The sequence below is a fragment of the Apodemus sylvaticus genome, chromosome 2 (genome assembly GCF_947179515.1).
Source record: "Apodemus sylvaticus chromosome 2, mApoSyl1.1, whole genome shotgun sequence".
NCBI classification, from domain to species: domain Eukaryota; kingdom Metazoa; phylum Chordata; class Mammalia; order Rodentia; family Muridae; genus Apodemus; species Apodemus sylvaticus.
In genome coordinates this window covers 37,476,615-37,495,268 of record NC_067473.1, presented here as the reverse complement: position 1 = coordinate 37,495,268, position 18,654 = coordinate 37,476,615, and the positions used below count along the sequence as shown (strand labels likewise).

Below are 18,654 nucleotides of genomic sequence, written 5' to 3'. Positions count from 1 at the left end.
TAGTCTGCAGACTTCCACTAGCTGAAACAAATACATAAGGAAAAATAAAACCTCCCAAATGAAAACATTGGGATGTGGGAGGATGTTTTGGAAGCCACAAAAGCAGTAGGTCCTATTCCAAAACTAATTGATAGGAAAGATACAAAGCCAAAAGCAAAATAAGACAAATGCAACTAGAATGAATTTGTTCAAATAATTAACTTTAGAAAAACAACACTGTCAATCTATCAAACACACCTTGCTTTAATGTGTTTACCACCTCTGCATCTCCTGTAAAATCTTGGCACATTTATTTCATCAGATTATTGTTACTAATGTTGCTGATGTTCCTGTCAAATGTCCTTTGGGAACCAGAAATATAAATCTTTACTGTCAGAGAGACACAACTGTGTTTTAAAGGAGAACCAACATCCTGGTTATCGACACTGAACTGAATGCACCCACAGTATCTGCATGATTTTTATCAGGGCAAGTTCAGTCACCTCTAACTTGGCACCATGAGTAACTTACCATGAGAAGCTGACAAATAGTAAGTATGAAAATGCTCAAGCCAGAAGGAACATTTAGTATGGCTATCCCAGGTAACAGGACTTCAAGAACTTTTCAAAGTTAATGCTTACAGATGCAAGTGAATAATTCTTACAACGGTTTATAGAGTACTAAATTTGGCATCTTAAAATATTGGGAGGCTGTGGAGAGTGAGCTTTCTGAGAAAGACAAGAATTCGAATCAGCAATGATCTGGTTATAGGGCTGAAACCATATTTTCTAAACCTGATTTGTACCACAAATGATTCAATATTTTCCAAACTTTCTGATTAAATGTGCTTATTTTCCCCGTTAGTTTTAAAAAATTAGCAAATGTCATTGGGCACATTTGGAATATGATAACGGGGATTTTTCTGCTGCAGAAATGTTGGAAGGCCCCAGGTTTGAAACAATTCCAAACAGATGGCTCCACTCAGCTACCCTCTCCCACAGTTACTTCCTCATTTCAGAGGACTAACAAGACGTACTTATGCGTCAAGAAATCCTTTACAGGGCAGAAAACACGTGTTGTTGTTTCGTTAGTCTTACCGCGAACTCACTAAACCTTTTCTTGGACACTCAACCTCTCTTTTAACAGTAAAACCAGAGGGCAACCTGGTGAAGCCCCAACAGCTAGCAGCTTGTCTATGCCTGAGCTAAGACATCCGAGAGAGCGCTGTGCATGACGGGAGTAGGCGGCGGGGCTTCTGGGAAATGTAGTCTGGCGACACCGCCCTGCTCTTCATTCCTGTAATGGCTGCTTTCACTCCGGTAAGGTACAAACTCTTCTCCCAGGGATTCCAGGATTGATTCTCCTAGTGTAGTTGCACAACGCGACAAATTCTTGCCCTCCCAGGGCAAAGGAATTCCAAATCTTTGTGTTAGATCTTAGGATGGATTTGCGTCTCGGCTTGGTTTCGTTTAGCAATCTGTGTGTGAGAACTAACTTTAAATCTAGAAGTCTCTTTTTGAACGAACAGTTAGGGAGTGTTTTCTGTACTCGTTACAAATTTCTGTCCTTGCTGTTTGTTCCTCAATGACTCTAGCTTCCTCTTTAAAATAGGCAGTGTCACGAGTAACCTCTTAGCCTCATCATCCGGAAGTTCCAAAGAGAATTTTTCACGTTGGATAGAATTTTACATATACCATTGTTTTCGGTAAGTCCTATTAATTCCTTACAACTTCACAGAGTCACGTGTTGTGTTGTTTGACTTTTGCCAGATTTGCCTGCTTTTTCTAGATAGAAGACATGCTAAGAAAATGTGACTTTTTCTTGTTAGGGTATTTTAGTTTGCAAGTATCTTGTGCATTTTCTCCTCTCTATTCTAATGATATACAGCTGTCCATTTTCAGTTAGAATTCCTGTTGGAATTGCCGGTGCGAGGGTGTTGTCATGAGATTAACCTAAAATGACTGTGTTTAGTTCTGTCATATTAAACTGACATCTGAAATAATTCACAAACTCCATTCTAAAAGATTGTATATTTTATTGTCATTCAAAAAAAGTAAATCTTTTACTTTAACAGTTTCTTTTGTTCTGTGTTTAATTTCTAGGCAAGTTAAGTTCAGCCCTTCAGATCCTGACATCATGAATTCAGTTTCAACACAATTGATCTTAGTCCTCACCTCGCTGCTTTTGGTCCTGCCTGTTGTTGAAGCGGTCGAAGCTGGAGACGCTATTGCACTCTTATTAGGTGTGGTTCTCAGCATTACAGGCATCTGTGCTTGCTTGGGGATATACGCAAGAAAGCGAAATGGACAGATATGACTTTGAAGGGCTCTTCTGAACTAGACTTTACCCTGACCTTTGTGCTGTTGAGGCCGAACCCAAGATTTGATCTCTCCTGTTCTCAGCAAGAGGGTTACAGTTCGCTGAGAGTTAACACCCTCAGTTAAGACGATGCTTTCCTGTTCATACTTGTTTCTTCTACAATGGGAGCAGATGGTGTGGAGGGAGGCTCTTAACAACAAAGAGGGCACTAATAATGCGGCCCCATAATTTGTATTTGCTGCTTGGGAAGGGGCCAAAGTGAAGAGGGCTTAAGTGTGCCTAAGTATTATTTCAAAGTTTCAAATTGTCAAAGCACATGGAATTGGGAGATGAAAGTATTTGCTCAGAATCTAGTAAAACTGCATTGTTATTATAATCACTGCCTCTTGCATTCTGGGGATTCTCTCTCTCTCTCTCTCTCTGTCTCCCTCTCTCTTACTGGGCGGTTGGGTTTTAGATTTGTTTTGTTGTTGTTACTGTTTTTTTAATGCTTCTGTTTTTATCTCCCAAGTTGATATTGTACTTAGATCTTAATAGCCAAAAACTTTTATCTCTGAGAAAAAGTTTAATAAAAATGTACTAAACATATATAATACTAAACTGGAGGAAATATTTGTTGAAAAATAACTTTTCATTACTTGAGTATCTTCTCCTTTGTGAGATGTATTATATCAAATACATAGCCATTATGTGGTCAGTTCACCTACTGTTTTGGTTTGCTTGTTTTTACATGTGAAGTAATTATTTATAATCGGAGTGAAGAGGACTAGTTGTGTTACCTTAAAGGATCACAATGGGCAAGAAGTGGGCATCTTTGAGATAGAAGAGCCCTCTGATAGAAAACCCACAAATATGAAAGGAAGTGTATTGTCCTGCTTTGATTTGTACAGCAGCTAAAAAGGCATACTCTCTTTGCCCTAGTAATTCAGAATCCCCAAACCAATAGATTACAGAGGTTTTAAATTCTCATTGTTGGGCCCTGGACAAATATTTTGGTTAGAATTTGTATTTTTGAATGTTACAGTTTCAAGAACAACAACTTAAACTGTTAGTGCACAAGAATCACTTCAGGTCCTTATGTTCCAGACAAAACCTTTAATTCCTAAGTTTCTGTCTGAATTTCATAGTAGTAGAGAAAGCAGAGCCTGCAGATCCATGCTTGGCAAGGATCCTCAGACCTTTATTTGATTCTAAAGATTTGGCCAGAATGTAATAGTCTCAGTAAGTCAAAGTAATCTGTGTTTTGAATGAAAGAAGATCCAGTTGTTCCCCAAAATGCCTTGTCCAACCTCCACTTCTCTTAGAAGCCTTGACTTGTGTCAGGAAGCAGGCTGTGGCCAATAAAATGCAGTATGTAGACCCTTTCCCCAAGTGAACTGATGTGGCGTGCCTGAGAGTTCTGATTAACAGTAAAACGTAATGAGGAAGGCTTATATTATAAAGACATGGAAGCCAAATGAGTTTACTGAAGACATTTTATCTTTTCACCAGAGAAGGCGCTAACAGTCTTGTTTGGGTAAATTGGCGTTTAATAAAACGTGTTCGTGCATGCTTAGGAACAAAGGAGCGTACAGGTGGCAGGACAGCTCTCATCCTTTGTCCACCAGCTCATTGGAGCAGATTTAGAGAGGCTGCCTGCTCTTCCCTTGCCAGTCTCAACTTCTCTGGGATGGAAAAAAAATCTAATATAATGCACACCTTCATTTAGTCACCTTCAGGTACTATTTTTAGGATATTCAAAATCATACTACAGGAAAACAGTCTTTACTGACAGTGTGTTTCCCAAACTTCTGACAGTGTGTTTCCCAAACTACTCCAAAGAATGTTTCAGGAACTGCCATTTCCTATTGTATCCTTAAAAGCAGAGATAGAGGGATATGCTTTCTAAAAGTTTTAGCTTCACTAGGCCAAGGAGATGACTCAGTGGATAGAGGTGCTTCCGTTCACCGATGGCCGACCTGAGCTGGACCCTCAGCAGCCACATCATGGAAGAAAAGAACCAACGCCTACAACCGAAACAACCTTTGACATACCCACTAAATAATTAGTGCTTAACATAATTAAAAGCGGAAGGGAGGCAGCAGCTTCATTGCTTACTTAGACTATAAGATTTTGTTTAAACACAGAAACCTGGTCTGGGGAGATGGATCCACTGCCAACAGTGCTTCTTGTACAAGCATGAAGACCTAACACTCATAAAAACCTGGGCAGCAGCACATGGGTGAAATGTCCACACCAGGGAGAGAGACAGGTGTGTCCCTGGGGCTTCTTACCCAGCCACTAGGGCCTGCATTGAGTTCTAGACGAGGCCCTGCTTTTGAAACTAAGCCTAGATGATAAATAGGTCCAGTGCTCTGTCCTCTGTGTGTGCACACTCATATATCATGCATACACGTACACACACACAAAGCCTTGTGGTGGATCTTAACCATCAGCTCCTTTGAGAATCTGATGAATGCTTTTGATTTTCTTTCCTAACAAAATATCTACATGTGATCACATTTTCAGATTAGTTTCAGAAAATTTGCAGAGCAAAAGCCCATCTAGGCATCGACAATTACAATTTTCTGGTTTGCTTGTTCATTTGTTCTCAAGTTCAAATTCTTTCCAATTGCACAGCTCACTACATTGCTTGCAGAGAGAACACCTGTAGGATTGACAGGTGTCCCTGGGGTGCCTGGCAGGGTCTGATGTATGATACATTTTCTGCTAGTTAGATGGGCTGAGTTTAGTTTTAAAAAGCAGAAACAACAAATAAAGAATTTAAGGGCTTTGTCAATATTTTTGATTTCTGCCTCACAGTTTTCAGGATTTTAATTTTACTCTTCAGAAGGTGAGATGTAACATGTCTTGGCCTTGGGGGTCTTTAGTTTATTCTAGATTATCCCATCTCAGTTGTTAAATTTGGAAGTTTACATTTTCACCAAAATTTAGGGAATTTTTTCCCATTAGTTCTTCAAATACTTTCTCAGCCTCACCATTTCTGTTTTTATGTTAGGACTCTAGTGACCCAAAATTAGATGGTTTGTTGCAGGCCTAACAATTAATTAGCCTTTTTTTCCCCTGTTATTCAGATTCTGTAGTTTCTAGTTCTCTAACCACAGTTTACAACCCTACAGTTGTATTTTTTTGGTTAAAAATTTATCATTTCCTTTTTCATTATATATTTTGTTCAGTTGCTAAAAGATAATACATTTGTTTCAAGCATGTCTTTGAGTGGTCAATGAAGTGCCTTCTTATTGACTACTTCAGTATACATGTCACAATGTACTAACATTTCTGCTGTGTGAGTGAAAACTGTTTAAGGTCCTTAACAGTAGCATGGCAAATGCTTAGCTGTAATGTCTTAGACCATTTAAGATGTAACATGGAATTTAGTTTTGGCCTATTCAGAAAAACAGATCTGGTCCATGGTCCACCAAGAAAAATGTTTGGTTCTCAAATCATTGAAAGCTGTAAAAGACATAAGCAAACTGGGGCTGGACACAGGGCTCACCAATTAAGAGCACTAACTGCTCTTCAGAGAACCTAGGTTCAAACCCTAGCACCCATACCATGACTCACAGCCATCTGTAACTCCAGTTTCAGGGAATCCAGTGTCGTTGTCCAGCCTTTAAGGTATTATACATGCATGAGGTACATAGACATTTGCATAGGCAAAATGCCTATACACATAAGATAAAATCTTTTAAAAGAAATATTAAGCAAACTAAACATAAATGTATGCTTCCCACAATAGTGAGTAGAAAAGAAGCTCCTAGTTTAATTGATTAGCCTTAACATGCTTTGCATTCCCCAGAGCTCCCAGGGACTAAACCACCAGCCAATGAGTACACATGGAGGGACCCATGGCTCCAGCTGCATATGTATCAGAGGATGGCCTTGTCAGGCATCAGTGGGAGGAGAGGCCCGTGGTCCTCTAAAGCCTCAATGCCCCAACATAGAGGGATGCTAGGGCAGTTAGGCAGGAGTGGGTGGGTGGGAGCACCCTCAGAGAAACAGGTGGAAGGGGATATGGGGTAGGGAATTTGCAGAGGGGAAAGGGGGAAGGGAGATAACATTGAAATGTAAATAAATAAAATAACTAATAAAACAACTGTAAAAATAAATTTTAAATAAAATTAAAAATAAAGAAATCAGAACCAAGCCTATAAATATTTGCAGGATAGTACATTTAGGTTTTCTATTTTTTAACAATTTCATTTATCTAAATTTTCTGCAAAAAAAAAAAAAGTATAATTGCTATAAAAATGTGCTACAAATGGCATTTAATTTCTCACTGGCAAAGTGTAAGCTCCGGTGCTCATTTTACTAGATATTATTTATGAGTGATTGAAAATGTTAGTTGATTCTTCATAATCTGAAACAATGTTGTGCAACATTATAGACAAGATGGTTAAGTATTTATAAAGGACTAATCATGGAGAACTTTTGTTAAACACTGGGATTATGAATACTCTCTTTCACAGTGTTAGTCAAGATAATTATGTTCTAGTTAAATGTCCATAAATCATTTAGCAAAAGAACTTAGAAAGTATATTCAACAAGAATGGAAACTATGTCATATTTTATTTCATGCAATCTGTAAGAATAACTTTCACTTCAGAGCATTTGACACCAATGTAAAGCAATTTTAAGAGTCTTGGTAGACTATATGCTAGGTCCCACTTCTTTGTCTAATGCTTTAGCAGACAGCACCTCTCACCCCCAACAGTGAGATCTTTAGTTTGTTTGGTTGATTTGGTTTGGTTGGTTGGTTCCCTATATATGTCAGAAGTCTCTTCAAGGCTTCCTTATAGTAAGATTTCATGGCTTCATGTTGTTTATTTGTTAAAAAAAATAATAAGGATTACTATTATGCTGACAATATTGCAATAATCCATTTTTAGTCAGAATCAATGAGGATTTGATTCCATCTTCCAATTCCTCATTAACAATGGCAGGTTAGGCTCCATTTTCCCAGGTTCACAACTAGAGTGGTAACTAGAGTGGTAAACACTGAAAGATTCATTATTTCTGAATTTGCTAGGCCTATATTAGTCAGTCAGCTTTGTGAGGTGTTGACTTTAAGTAGAAATGACTGGGCAATGATTTTTTTTTTCATTCTTGCTTCTTGAGATAATCCCTATTCAAGTTCATTCAGATCAAAAAATGAGCTGCTCAGACACTACTCAACTCATTACAAAAATCTACCAAAGAACTAAACTGCCATTGTGGAATATATCTAACTTGGTTAACACGTCTTCCCAGTGGCTAAGACAGACAGTTGATGGGATGGGACACACCTTTTGTTCCCCCAGTCTAAACATCTTTAATCACTAAATCCTATGCATTCACCTCCAAAATTTCCCTAGTATCTGTCAATTCCCATACCTGAGGTTCTACCCTGTTCAGTTAAGAGCATTATATAATGTGGATAAGATCAACTGAACCTCTTAGTTGGTCTTCTGACCTCCCATCTTTCTCCTCTGCAATGTTTTCCAAGCTCAATTGTAATGAACTTTTAAGAAATGGAGTCTCCATTGCAATGACCATTTGCCAGTGAAGATGTGTCAACAGCGGTATGCGTATGCTGTAGGACACACTGAGGGACTACAGCTTCCGGGTCAAGATATTTTCTATGCTTCGTTTTGGTTTATTGTTTTGTTTTCATTTATTGTTACTGTTTGCTCGTTTGTATGTTCGTTTTTCTTTTGGGGGGGAACTTGCAAGGATGGAGGGTGAATATGAGGGGACTGGGGGGATAAGTGGAACTGCAATACATGATGTGAAACTCACAAATAATAAAAATTAAAAAGAGAAAGAAAGAAAAAAGACATAGAGTCATAGTTTGGATGCCAGAGCATTAGATGACAGCAAACACATTCAAAGTGTTTCTTCCCTCCACAATTAAACCTCACTGCAAACATGCCTTACAAACACGCCTATTGATGTATCTCCTAGATTCTAATCAACAATGAAGATTATCCATAACACTACATTATATAATGTATTCTTTTGCAACTAATCAAATTATGCTAGCAATATTAAATAATGATAAAGTACAACAAAATGACGGGACATGGAGATGCACATGTACTTTTTCAAAACATGGGAGACCAAGGCAGGAGAATCACAAATTCAAAGCCAAGCTGCCGAGCAGGTTGCAAAGTACATTTCCACATATGGTGGGCTAAAGAGGTGGCCTGTCTTTAAACTAAAAATAAAGGAGCCTGTATCTTATCAGCATCCCTGAGAAACAACCATTTTGCACACCACATTTCATATGTATAAGTTAACTAAACCACATTAGAACACACATTAGTTTTTCTACCTTTTTTTTTTTTACATGAGTCATGGGTAATTTAACTCAAGCATTATTCCAGACCATAGTACCCATGTTCCATTGCTTCTTCAAAAGCTATTGCTTTAACAATGTTAGTGATTTCTATCATCTTGCCATTATTGATAATACTATAATGTAAAACAGCACACAAGTCTTGCTAAATGTCAAAAAAAGACAGACATATGCCTTGCACCTGTGCTTCCAGCCTGTAAATTATCTCCTAAATATTACGTTTTATGTGATAATTCATGCAAATATAAGTAAGTATATGTCTAAACAGTCTGTCCAACTGATTTTTCCCAACAGTGGAAGGTAATTGAAGGGACTACACTTCACTGAATCCAAAATGCTACCAGTCTGGATTTATAGAAGGGCAGTCTTGATTCTAGGTGTAGAAAGAGAGGTGTTTATCCAGAGGGAGTAGATAACAAATCTCTTATTAGAAGAGACCATAGAAAGACCAGAATCACTGTGTGTTTTTATAATAGGCAGTTTGTAGGAAGGTCAAGGAGACACTCAACACAGAAGCAAGAATTGTCACATGCTCTTAAGTTGTCACTTTTGAGATTGTTCCTATTGTTTCCATAATTGAAATAAGCATTAGTGGTCCAACGATCCCTAATTTTGTTATTCTGGGAGGTCAACAGTAATGACTGCTGTTGAAAAATACTATGAATGTGATCATTGTTACAATAATATGCCCCGTGCCATACAGTGAGGTGTTTCTTTTCCAGGAGCTGTTGCTAAGGGTCAAGAGCCTATGGTTCAGAAAGACTGCATTGGAAAGAGCACTAGTGGTGGAGTGAAGTGGTTAAACTTTTTAATAAAAGTATTGCAAAATATGTATTTATGTCTTTATGTTGGTATTTACATCTGACTTTACTGCAAATAGGCTGCAAGCCAATGGACAACCTACAAGTTACCATAAACCTCACTTTCTTAAAGGAAACTATAAATAAATAGAAATGCCCTAGTCAAAGCAAGTTATTCTTTTGTCAGGCCCAGAACACAAAAGAACACTCTTTAAAAGAACAAATGCAAAGTGAAGAAGGCTTCAGCAAGTAACTCACTTAGAAGGGAACAGGAATAGAAATTCTACAGAAATAATTACTTGAGAGATGATGTGATCTAAAGAAAACTAATAGGAATCACCCACAAGTCAGGTGCCCACATGCTTCACACCCATTAGTGTGTTTGTGGTCCCCACAGTTCTACTGTGCTCCTTGATTGTGCTCCTTCTGGGACAAACATGCCCCTAATGAATCCTCCCTTGTGAGTGCTAGTATGACTTTGGGGTCTATGCCATAAACTGGAAACAATAACCTCAAGTGGAACTCCCAATTAAGATTATGTTCCTAAAGTTGGGACTACAGAGAAGGAGGAGGGGGAGGGGGAGGGGAGGAGGAGAAAGCATAATAATAGAGACATTTTGTGTCTCCATTTCACCAAAAGCACAGTTTATTATTGCTTAATGTGAACTGTGCTTAAAAGAGAGTTAAACTTCTATTTCTTGTCCACTAAGTAGATTGTATCTGCCTGGAAGCAATGACAGGGATGTCTAGGTATTGGTTTGTGGATATACTCATGAAGGTCAGTCTGGAATCTAACTTATGAGCCTAACCCTAAACTCTGATGCTCTGTCTCCACCTCAAGTTAGCCGTAGCGTTGAAAGCAGAGCTCTCTGTCTACTTTTTTTGGAGAGAAAAAAAAAATTAAGAAAACTTTATTCTCCTTGCTGTCCACATTAGAAGTACTTATTGATTATTTGATGTAAGAAATCTTCTTAGTCAAACATTTTTATATTCCACTTAATATTTTTACTTTATTTTTAATATGTTTTCCCTAAAAGAAAATTATATAAGTTCCCCTCTCCCTTTCTTCCTTTCAGGTCTTCCCAGCTACTCTCCCTCAAACCCCTCTACTCCTCCTTTAATCCTTTGATTATTATTATATATAATAATAATGTGTGTCTGTATGTGGTTTTCTGTGTGCACTAATATACATGAGCAATATACTAAGTCATTGTATATATGATTTCAAGAATGACCTGCCTTCATTCGACAATCTGTAAAGGGGACCATCTTCTATACATCTTGCCCTAGCATCCTTGTGGTCTCACCCAGCCATCTGAGCTCTTTTCATATCTTTGCTTCTCTGATATATTGTGGAAGGTGATTAGGTCATGACAGTGTGAACCTCATAAATTTAGTCAGCAGCCTTATGAGGAGAAGAGATACAGTGTGACATTCACGTCTCTCCAGTTCCTCTCTATTTCTTCCCTTTTCTTCCCTCCTTCACCTACCCTGACCCCACTTCTTTTCTCTCCACCATGTAAGAACATACACAAGAAGGCCTCTCCAAACCAGGTAGAGCGTTCTCAAGAGACACCACATTGGTTGTCATCTTGACCAACTTCTAGACTAGAGAACTGTAAGAAATAAACATCTGTTGTTTGAGCCACTCAGTCTAGAATATTCTGTATACTCAGCCTAAACCGAATAATATATTTCTATCTCATATTATTGAGAAATTTCATCCATTCAGCTGTCCTGACTGCACCACAGCAATACATATACACCCACATATATGCAAGCATACCTTTTTGTATATGTGTGATAATAGCCATACCTAACATTTATTGAGCACTTACCATCACCAATATTGTATTGAATGTTTTATAAATAAATTGTCTTACAGTTTCAATACAAACTCATCAGTTACTTATCACTTTACTGCCATAATAAATTCAAAAAATAGGACCTAATGTTCCCAATATCACATAGCTAGAAAACAGTAGAGAATCTAAGATAAACTGTTTCCACATCCCATGAATTCTTCTTACAGGATTCAGCCTAAAAAGAAGGAGAAAATCCATGGTGCTCCCACCATCCAGTTGAGCAATTTTTCAAGACTCTTTCCTTGGTCTGGTCCAGACCCACTGTTTACATGCTCAGCCCTCTCTCCTGGATCTGTTCATTCTGCTGTCATTAACTTAGCTGTTATAGGATTATGCAGAGAGACTAGGATTAGAAAAACATCACAACCCAAGCTTTCCAGGTACCTACTGCATGGAGGTTACCTTGTACAAAGCATGAGACATTTTATGCCATACAAGGTACTTGAGCACATCGTGGAAGTGCTGATTAATAAAGGGTTGACACTGAATAAAACTTTAACGGATTCATATTGTTGTTCCTCCTATGGTGCTGCCAAATCCTTCAACCCCTTGGGTCCTTTCTCTAGCTCCTTCATTGGGGACCCTGTGCTCACTTCAATGGTTGGCTGACAGCATCTCCCTCTGTATTTGTCAGCAGTATAGCAGAGGATGGCCTTGTCAGACATCAGTGAAAGGAGAGGCTCATTGCCCCAGTGTAGGGGAATGCTGGGATAGGGAATTGGGAGTGGGTTGGTGAGTGAGCAGGGGGAGGGGGGATGGAATAGGGGGCTTTCTGAGGGGATGCGAGGAAAGGAGATAACATTTGAAATGTAAATAAAGAAAATAACTAATAAAGAAATCAAATGGGTTCTTTATTTCTCTATCACAAGGAACAAGTAGCCTAAATGTCATTCAGATTGCCTTTCCCTAATTAATTTCTGGATGGACTTTCTTGCGTAGTTTACACTGTTCATTACCTTCTTGGAACATTATCTTCCTTGTTTTGTCTTTTGAGAACTGCATTTACTTACTTATTTATATAAGACATATCTACTAAGAAATGATACAGTTCCAGATAACCATACACTTGGGCAAGACTGATGTTATTGAGTAAACAAATATTAGTTGATGTTAGCGATATTAATCAAACATTGTAACTCAGAGTGCTGGAGAGATGGCTCAGTGGGTAAGAGAATTGACTGTTTTCCAGAGGTCCTGAGTTCAATTCCCATCAACCACATGGTAGCTCATGACAATCTGTACTGGTTTTAATCAGTACAGATTTAACTAGATGGCCCCATCTAGTGTGTTTGAAGAGACCAACAGTGTACTCACACACAATAAATAAATAAATAAATAAATAAATAAATAAATAAATAAATAAATAAAACATTGTAACTAAACAGAAATGGATTACTGAACAGTAATGGTGTTTTATAGAGAAAGGCCAAGGAGGGTATCTGACCAAGGGATGCATGAGCAGACATCTAAAAGAAAGAAAAATCTGAATTATGTATCCTACTGAAGGATAGTCACACACAAGCACCTTAATCTCCTCTTCTTCCATTGTCTCCCTTGTAGAATTTCTCAATATTGTCTCGCTGATAGAATGAATGGTCCTAAGGATCCAATATGAGCAGAAAATATCTAGCCAGCTCTGGCTCTCCAAATTTAAATTTTATACTAGCCCCTACTTATAGATGATCCTGTGAGACTGGATAATTGTTAATTCATGCTCAATTGCTAAAATTAAACTTCATCTGTCAACACTGAACGTCTTGTCTGCTTTCCTTGTGTGGGTGTGTACGATCATCAATCTCCTAACTAACCAACCTTGAGCTTATTCTAATAATCTCATACCCATGCTCTGATTCTGACCTACACTGGTCCTTCCTTTCTCTCAGTGTTCTTTCCGGTGGTTGTTTGTTCTATCCTTGAGGTAGTGCTCATACCTGAACAACTATTCCCAAGAACAAACATTTTAAAATTATAAAAGTCTCTGCCTTTCATCTAGCCAGGGTGGTAGGAGGGGTGGAGTGTGTGTGTGTGTTAATGCATCTTGTCTGCATTAATCTACACCTCAGCCCTATAGAGTGACCTCTGAGTCTCCAAGTCAAATAATAGAAGACCAACAGAGAGGGGCATCAGCCCCCAGCTTCAGGCCCACTTCCCTCACATCACCTCAGCTCCCCTCTCATTTTATATTGGATTTCAGTGTGATCAGTGTAAATGACAAATGTGCCACCACCTAAAAAAGTTCAAAGACATGAGAGTAAAGCCTGTCACATCCCTCTTCTTTCTAAAGTTAAAACCCTGTGGACTCGAGAAACATAATTATGAAAGTACTACTAGAGAAATTTGCTAGTTTATACTCCTATGCAACTTTGATGGATCCTGGAGTTTTGTTATGAATTTGACATAACAATGCAAGAGTTCATTTGGTTTCCCAGAAGGTAATAGGAATCTGGAAGAGTCCAGGACATCTGTAAAGAAGTCAAATTTTTCCTCTAAAATATTACTTCCTGAAGTTATAGGACTGCAAACTAAATCCATATATGAATGGGCCTTCCATGGCCTTTCTACATTGCACAGAGAATCTATGAATAGTGGGTATTTCTAGGCCATGAATTCCATGAGATTTGATTTTTTGTTTTATGTTTTATTCAACTTTTCAAAAGTAAAGAAGTAAATACTGTTTGACATGCATTTCCCTGGAGTATGAAAGCAGCCAGTATGGGCTTCATGGTTCAAAATTGGGACTACACCAGAATGAGATGTGGTTATGAAGGTCTATATATTAGCTGCATAGAGAGTGACCTAGGAAGACCTTCTCAGGGCCAGCAGACTGGCTGGAACCCTTCACCCATGGCTCAGGTCTTAGCAACTGATTTTTTTCTTTAACTCTCCCACCTGCTTGACTTTGATGCATCTAAATTAACTCTGAAAAAATAGAAATTTGCTTCTTGAAGCCTCCTTATTTTCATACATGCACTAGACAGTGTAAACTGGCTTCAACAATGGGCCTATTGATATGATCCTTGTGGGAAGATACTGACAACATGGATTAAGCCAATGAACAGTTTTGTAGTTTTCTAATTGATGTCCAGAACAAAAAAGGAGTTATGCATCTGAAAAGTCTCTTGGTGTTTTTTTAAAGGCAAAAGTCACAAAGACTATAATTTACATCAAAGTTAGATGAGGTCAGAATAACTTTGAAATGTTCTTTCTTGGTGGATTACACTTTTACATTCATTGTATCATACTTCAAGTACACAGGTTTAGTGGGGAAAAACTTGAATTCTTTACTTGAATTACTTCTTTAAGTAATTTAGCACAATGGAAACTTTGTATTGGTCTTGGCAACTTCTTTGTGAATATGGTAAAATGCATTTTCTCATAAAAAATGGAATTACAGAATCAACTTTACAAGGTTTGTGAAAATCAAATAACTTAATAAATGAATATAACAAAACCAATTATTTTATAAGCAGTATATAATTGCAGATGCTCCTCAACACTAATATGCTTACTATAATGTGTAAATATATGAGGAAAATGCATACAGCTGTCATAACAATATCAACATAGTCCATTGTTGAGTGTTGATTATTTGCTCTCATGCTCCTGTAACTGACTTGAGCTACATCTCACTGGTGCTGCCCAGTGAGTCAAGAAAGATACCCAGGAAAAAAGTATGATTTCTGGTCAACACACAGCACTTTCACACCATTCACAAAAGATGTACAAGTCAAACATCATAAAATGGAAACTCATTAACTACTAACCTCTTTTACTTATAGTGAATGGAAGATTATCAGATAAGAAGAAGTTAGAATATGATGAAATAATGCATTTAAAATTAATTTATGTCACAAAATTAGCCAAACATTAGCAAATGTAAATAACAATGTTCTAGTGCTACCAGAATGAACACAAGCTCATTTTTCCCACCTCTTATTCCTGAACATGAGTAGGCATGTCTGTTGACACATGTTTCTTTTTCTCCTATTGTAGACTATGCCTCAAGTGAAGGTTTAGAAAAAAAGCCAATGTAACTCATATTAATGCCAACTTCAGTCTCACATTATGTCTACTCAACATATTTAGATTAGATTCTCAACAAGTTGGACACCGCAAAGTTCTCATGTTAACCTGAGTACTTTACAATATACTTTAGAAATATTTGGACATACTATAAGAATAGATTTTAGCCATAATATCTAGTAGAAGTACTGAGTAAAACCAGGCTATTGTTTTTTATTTAAAAGTTGGTTTTGTTTTGAAACAGTTGAATACTGACTATGGAAATGGGTAGACAAGAAAACCATTACTCAATCAATTCTTAACTTTGCTGGATTTTAAAAAAATGGAAACATTGATTTACTTATGGCACAAATAGTTTCTTAGTGCGTGTCTGCCACGTGGCAGGTGCTATTCCTGGCACTAAGAAAATAGAGACAGTCATCATGAAGACCTTATTCTTGAGCTCTCCACGATATCACAAAATTTCAAAAAGCAACTTAAATGCCCAACATGTGTATCGATGGAGAACCTTGAGGTTGAGCTTGGGATGCATCCCTTCAGGCTGATTTTTCAGAAAACGCTTTGAATAAATCTTTGTAATAAAATATTCAGTCTATCTAGTCATCAAATGTCAATTTATGCACATTCTTCTGCAGTACAGTAATAAGACTCTTCATGAAATCCCAGCAAGCACCTCTCACCTACATGATGCCAGATGGCACGAAAAGCAAAACCATTTATAGAGTGGATTATGATCAAGCTACACACAAAAGTGCTGTCTCTGCAGGATTCCTGGTCTCTCAAGCAAGTGCCAAGAATTTATGTTCTTAATTCCCATTAGAATTTACAGGAATTAACAGTGCATGAATGAGAACAAACATCCTTAACTGGAAAGTAGTCTTGTGCTCTAAGACTTTTGTATGCATTTTACAGGTAAATTTCATAAGAGTGGTTTAAAATAACGTTTTTGACTTGTTTAAATTACAAGCATGGAGTAGACTTGACTATTTGATAGTTTGGTTTAGAGGCAGCTAAGCATTATAAAAGGTCAACAGACAAATGCTTCCTGAGCTAAGTTGATAGGTGAACTTACTTAGTTCCTAAACTAACAACTAGCTAGTATTTTAGGTGCAAAAGAAGTCGAAATGTGTAAAAGGACTTTATGTGATGCTAAGCAATGCATGCATCTGTACATGATGCTGTTCTTACTTGAACTAATGAATTCCTAGTTGAGAGAGAATTTTATAGGTTGGGGTTGTTTTATTTGATGATCTATTGCCTCCTATAAATAAAGTGCAAGAGCCCAATGTTCCCTCAAAAGTAATTTGCTAGGAGCAACTTGGTGCTTACAAAGACTCATGTCTATCCACCAGACAAAACAACAGCAATTTTGGATCTATACTACTCTGAAGAAAAATACCACACTAACTGAAACAACCAGAATGACCACATTCAGAATTTACACAGGGGTACAAACTCTTTACTTGGATCTAGTCCTTAAGCTGCCCCAGATAACTGTTCAGACATCTAACTATAAACTAGTTCAGAAATTGAGAAAGGGAGAGCTCTGTTCTACCATCTTAATTGACATTGAAGTATATGGAATCCATAATCAATATATAAGCGCATATACACATATGTATACACGTGCTTGTGCACGTACACATACTCATACATATACATACCATACTTATACATGTGTACATGTTAGTACTCTCTGAATAGGACCATTCCAAACTTCCATCTTCTTTTATTTCTCCCCCTTTATTGAAAATAGATTCTTTTCTTGCATAATATATCTTGTCTACAGTTTCCCTTCCCTCTACTCCTCCCTCCCCTCCCATCTAAATTCACCTCCTTCCTGTCTCTCATTAGAATACAGTTCAAAGAGATAACAGCAAAACGTAACAAAATAAACTGTAATAAAATAAAACAAAAACACAACAAAGTTGGACAAGGTGAACCCATGGAAGAAAAAGATTGCAAGGGAAGGCACTAGAATGAGGGACACTCTCATTCACACACTCGAAAGTCTCATAAAAATACTAAACTGAAAGCTATAAAATAAATGCAGATGGCCCACTCACCTCCCTCTATAAACCTAGGGCTGAGAGCCACCCCTGTTTAACAGGAACATCAAAGAGACAATGACTAACTGATAGAAGCCCAGATTCTAGAGTTCATGGACATAGCACATTTTGTATTTCAAGTCTATACACAAGACACATTTTCTGCCATAATTTCATGTATGTAACAAAATTCCTTAGACCCAGTGAGAATGATTAACTCCCCTTTAGCTATGCCAGAAAACAGCCATTGTAAATCATACAGGGCGTTGCGATTCTAGATCAGGTAAAGGAAAAAGGCAATCCTAAACAATATTATGCAATGAAATTTATGCATCCGCTTTTAGTCACAGGGGCCTTTTCAAAGTAGTCTGCTTCCCTGTTTTCAAATGGGAACACTAATCTGTGCTCCCTTGTTACAAAGATTATAAACTCTATCCTTGGCTCTGGCCTTTGTTCAAACTAAGACGACTTAAAGAGTAATTTGGCTGGCAGCTTTTTAATGCTATATTTAATTAATAAAATGAATCAGCACTGTTTTACATAAGAGTTTTATGTCTGGCTCAAACTTACGCCTAGTAAAGAAAGGACAATACTTTCCAAAAGGAAAACAAAACACAAGAAAATATTATCCTGCCATTTACCTAAGAGTCATCCGATCCTTACAAAGTCTGTATCCAAGTAGCTAAATACACAATTTCTGTTTCAACATTTCTTCCTTCTTGTCCAATGGATAATTACGAGAAGTTGAGGAACAAATTCAGAACAGAAGTTATTATTTTTTTTAAAAAAAAGCTATTACAAAGTTAAGATAGCAAAGTATCTGCACAGAGAAAAAGCAATCTCGAACTGGTCAGAGTTCAGAAGCACTGGGGTCTCAGTGAAATCTACACTAGGTATGTTAAGCTGATAGATTGATTGATTGACTGATTCATAGACAGAAAAAAAATGTTTTCTAAGCCAATGTTTCATTGGCTATGGCTCAGGAATTTGCATGGCATAGTGGGGTGTTTGCCTGTTTGAATGTGGTTTGAGCAGTTGGAAAGCTGTCATTGGCTGAAGCTCAGCTTCTGACATTGGTTGAGACTTGACATCTTCTTATAACACTATAGGCTTATATTTCTTTACATATTAAGTGAAATTGCAGTACAATGTAATTCAGAGAAAGTATTAGGCCACATTTTCTCAAACAGTGATGATTATTTAAAAGTTTTATATTATTGAGCTTTTCACTTCTGTGATGATTTATTAGATTATATTTTTAATGTTGTTTCTTTCGTTTCTTT

General features: G+C 37.5%; 1 protein-coding gene across 1 annotated transcript; it reads left to right on the top strand.

Annotated features, from left to right (window-relative positions):
• Nucleotides 1-1,121: 1,121 nt before the first annotated feature.
• On the top strand, nucleotides 1,122-3,000 carry Smim30 (small integral membrane protein 30). The gene is made up of 3 exons (XM_052173256.1): nucleotides 1,122-1,298; nucleotides 1,591-1,684; nucleotides 2,082-3,000. The coding sequence occupies exon 3, from the start codon at nucleotides 2,116-2,118 to the stop codon at nucleotides 2,293-2,295; it is 180 nt and encodes a 59-aa protein (XP_052029216.1). The 5' UTR covers nucleotides 1,122-1,298; nucleotides 1,591-1,684; nucleotides 2,082-2,115; the 3' UTR covers nucleotides 2,296-3,000.
• The last annotated feature ends 15,654 nt before the right edge of the window (nucleotides 3,001-18,654 follow it).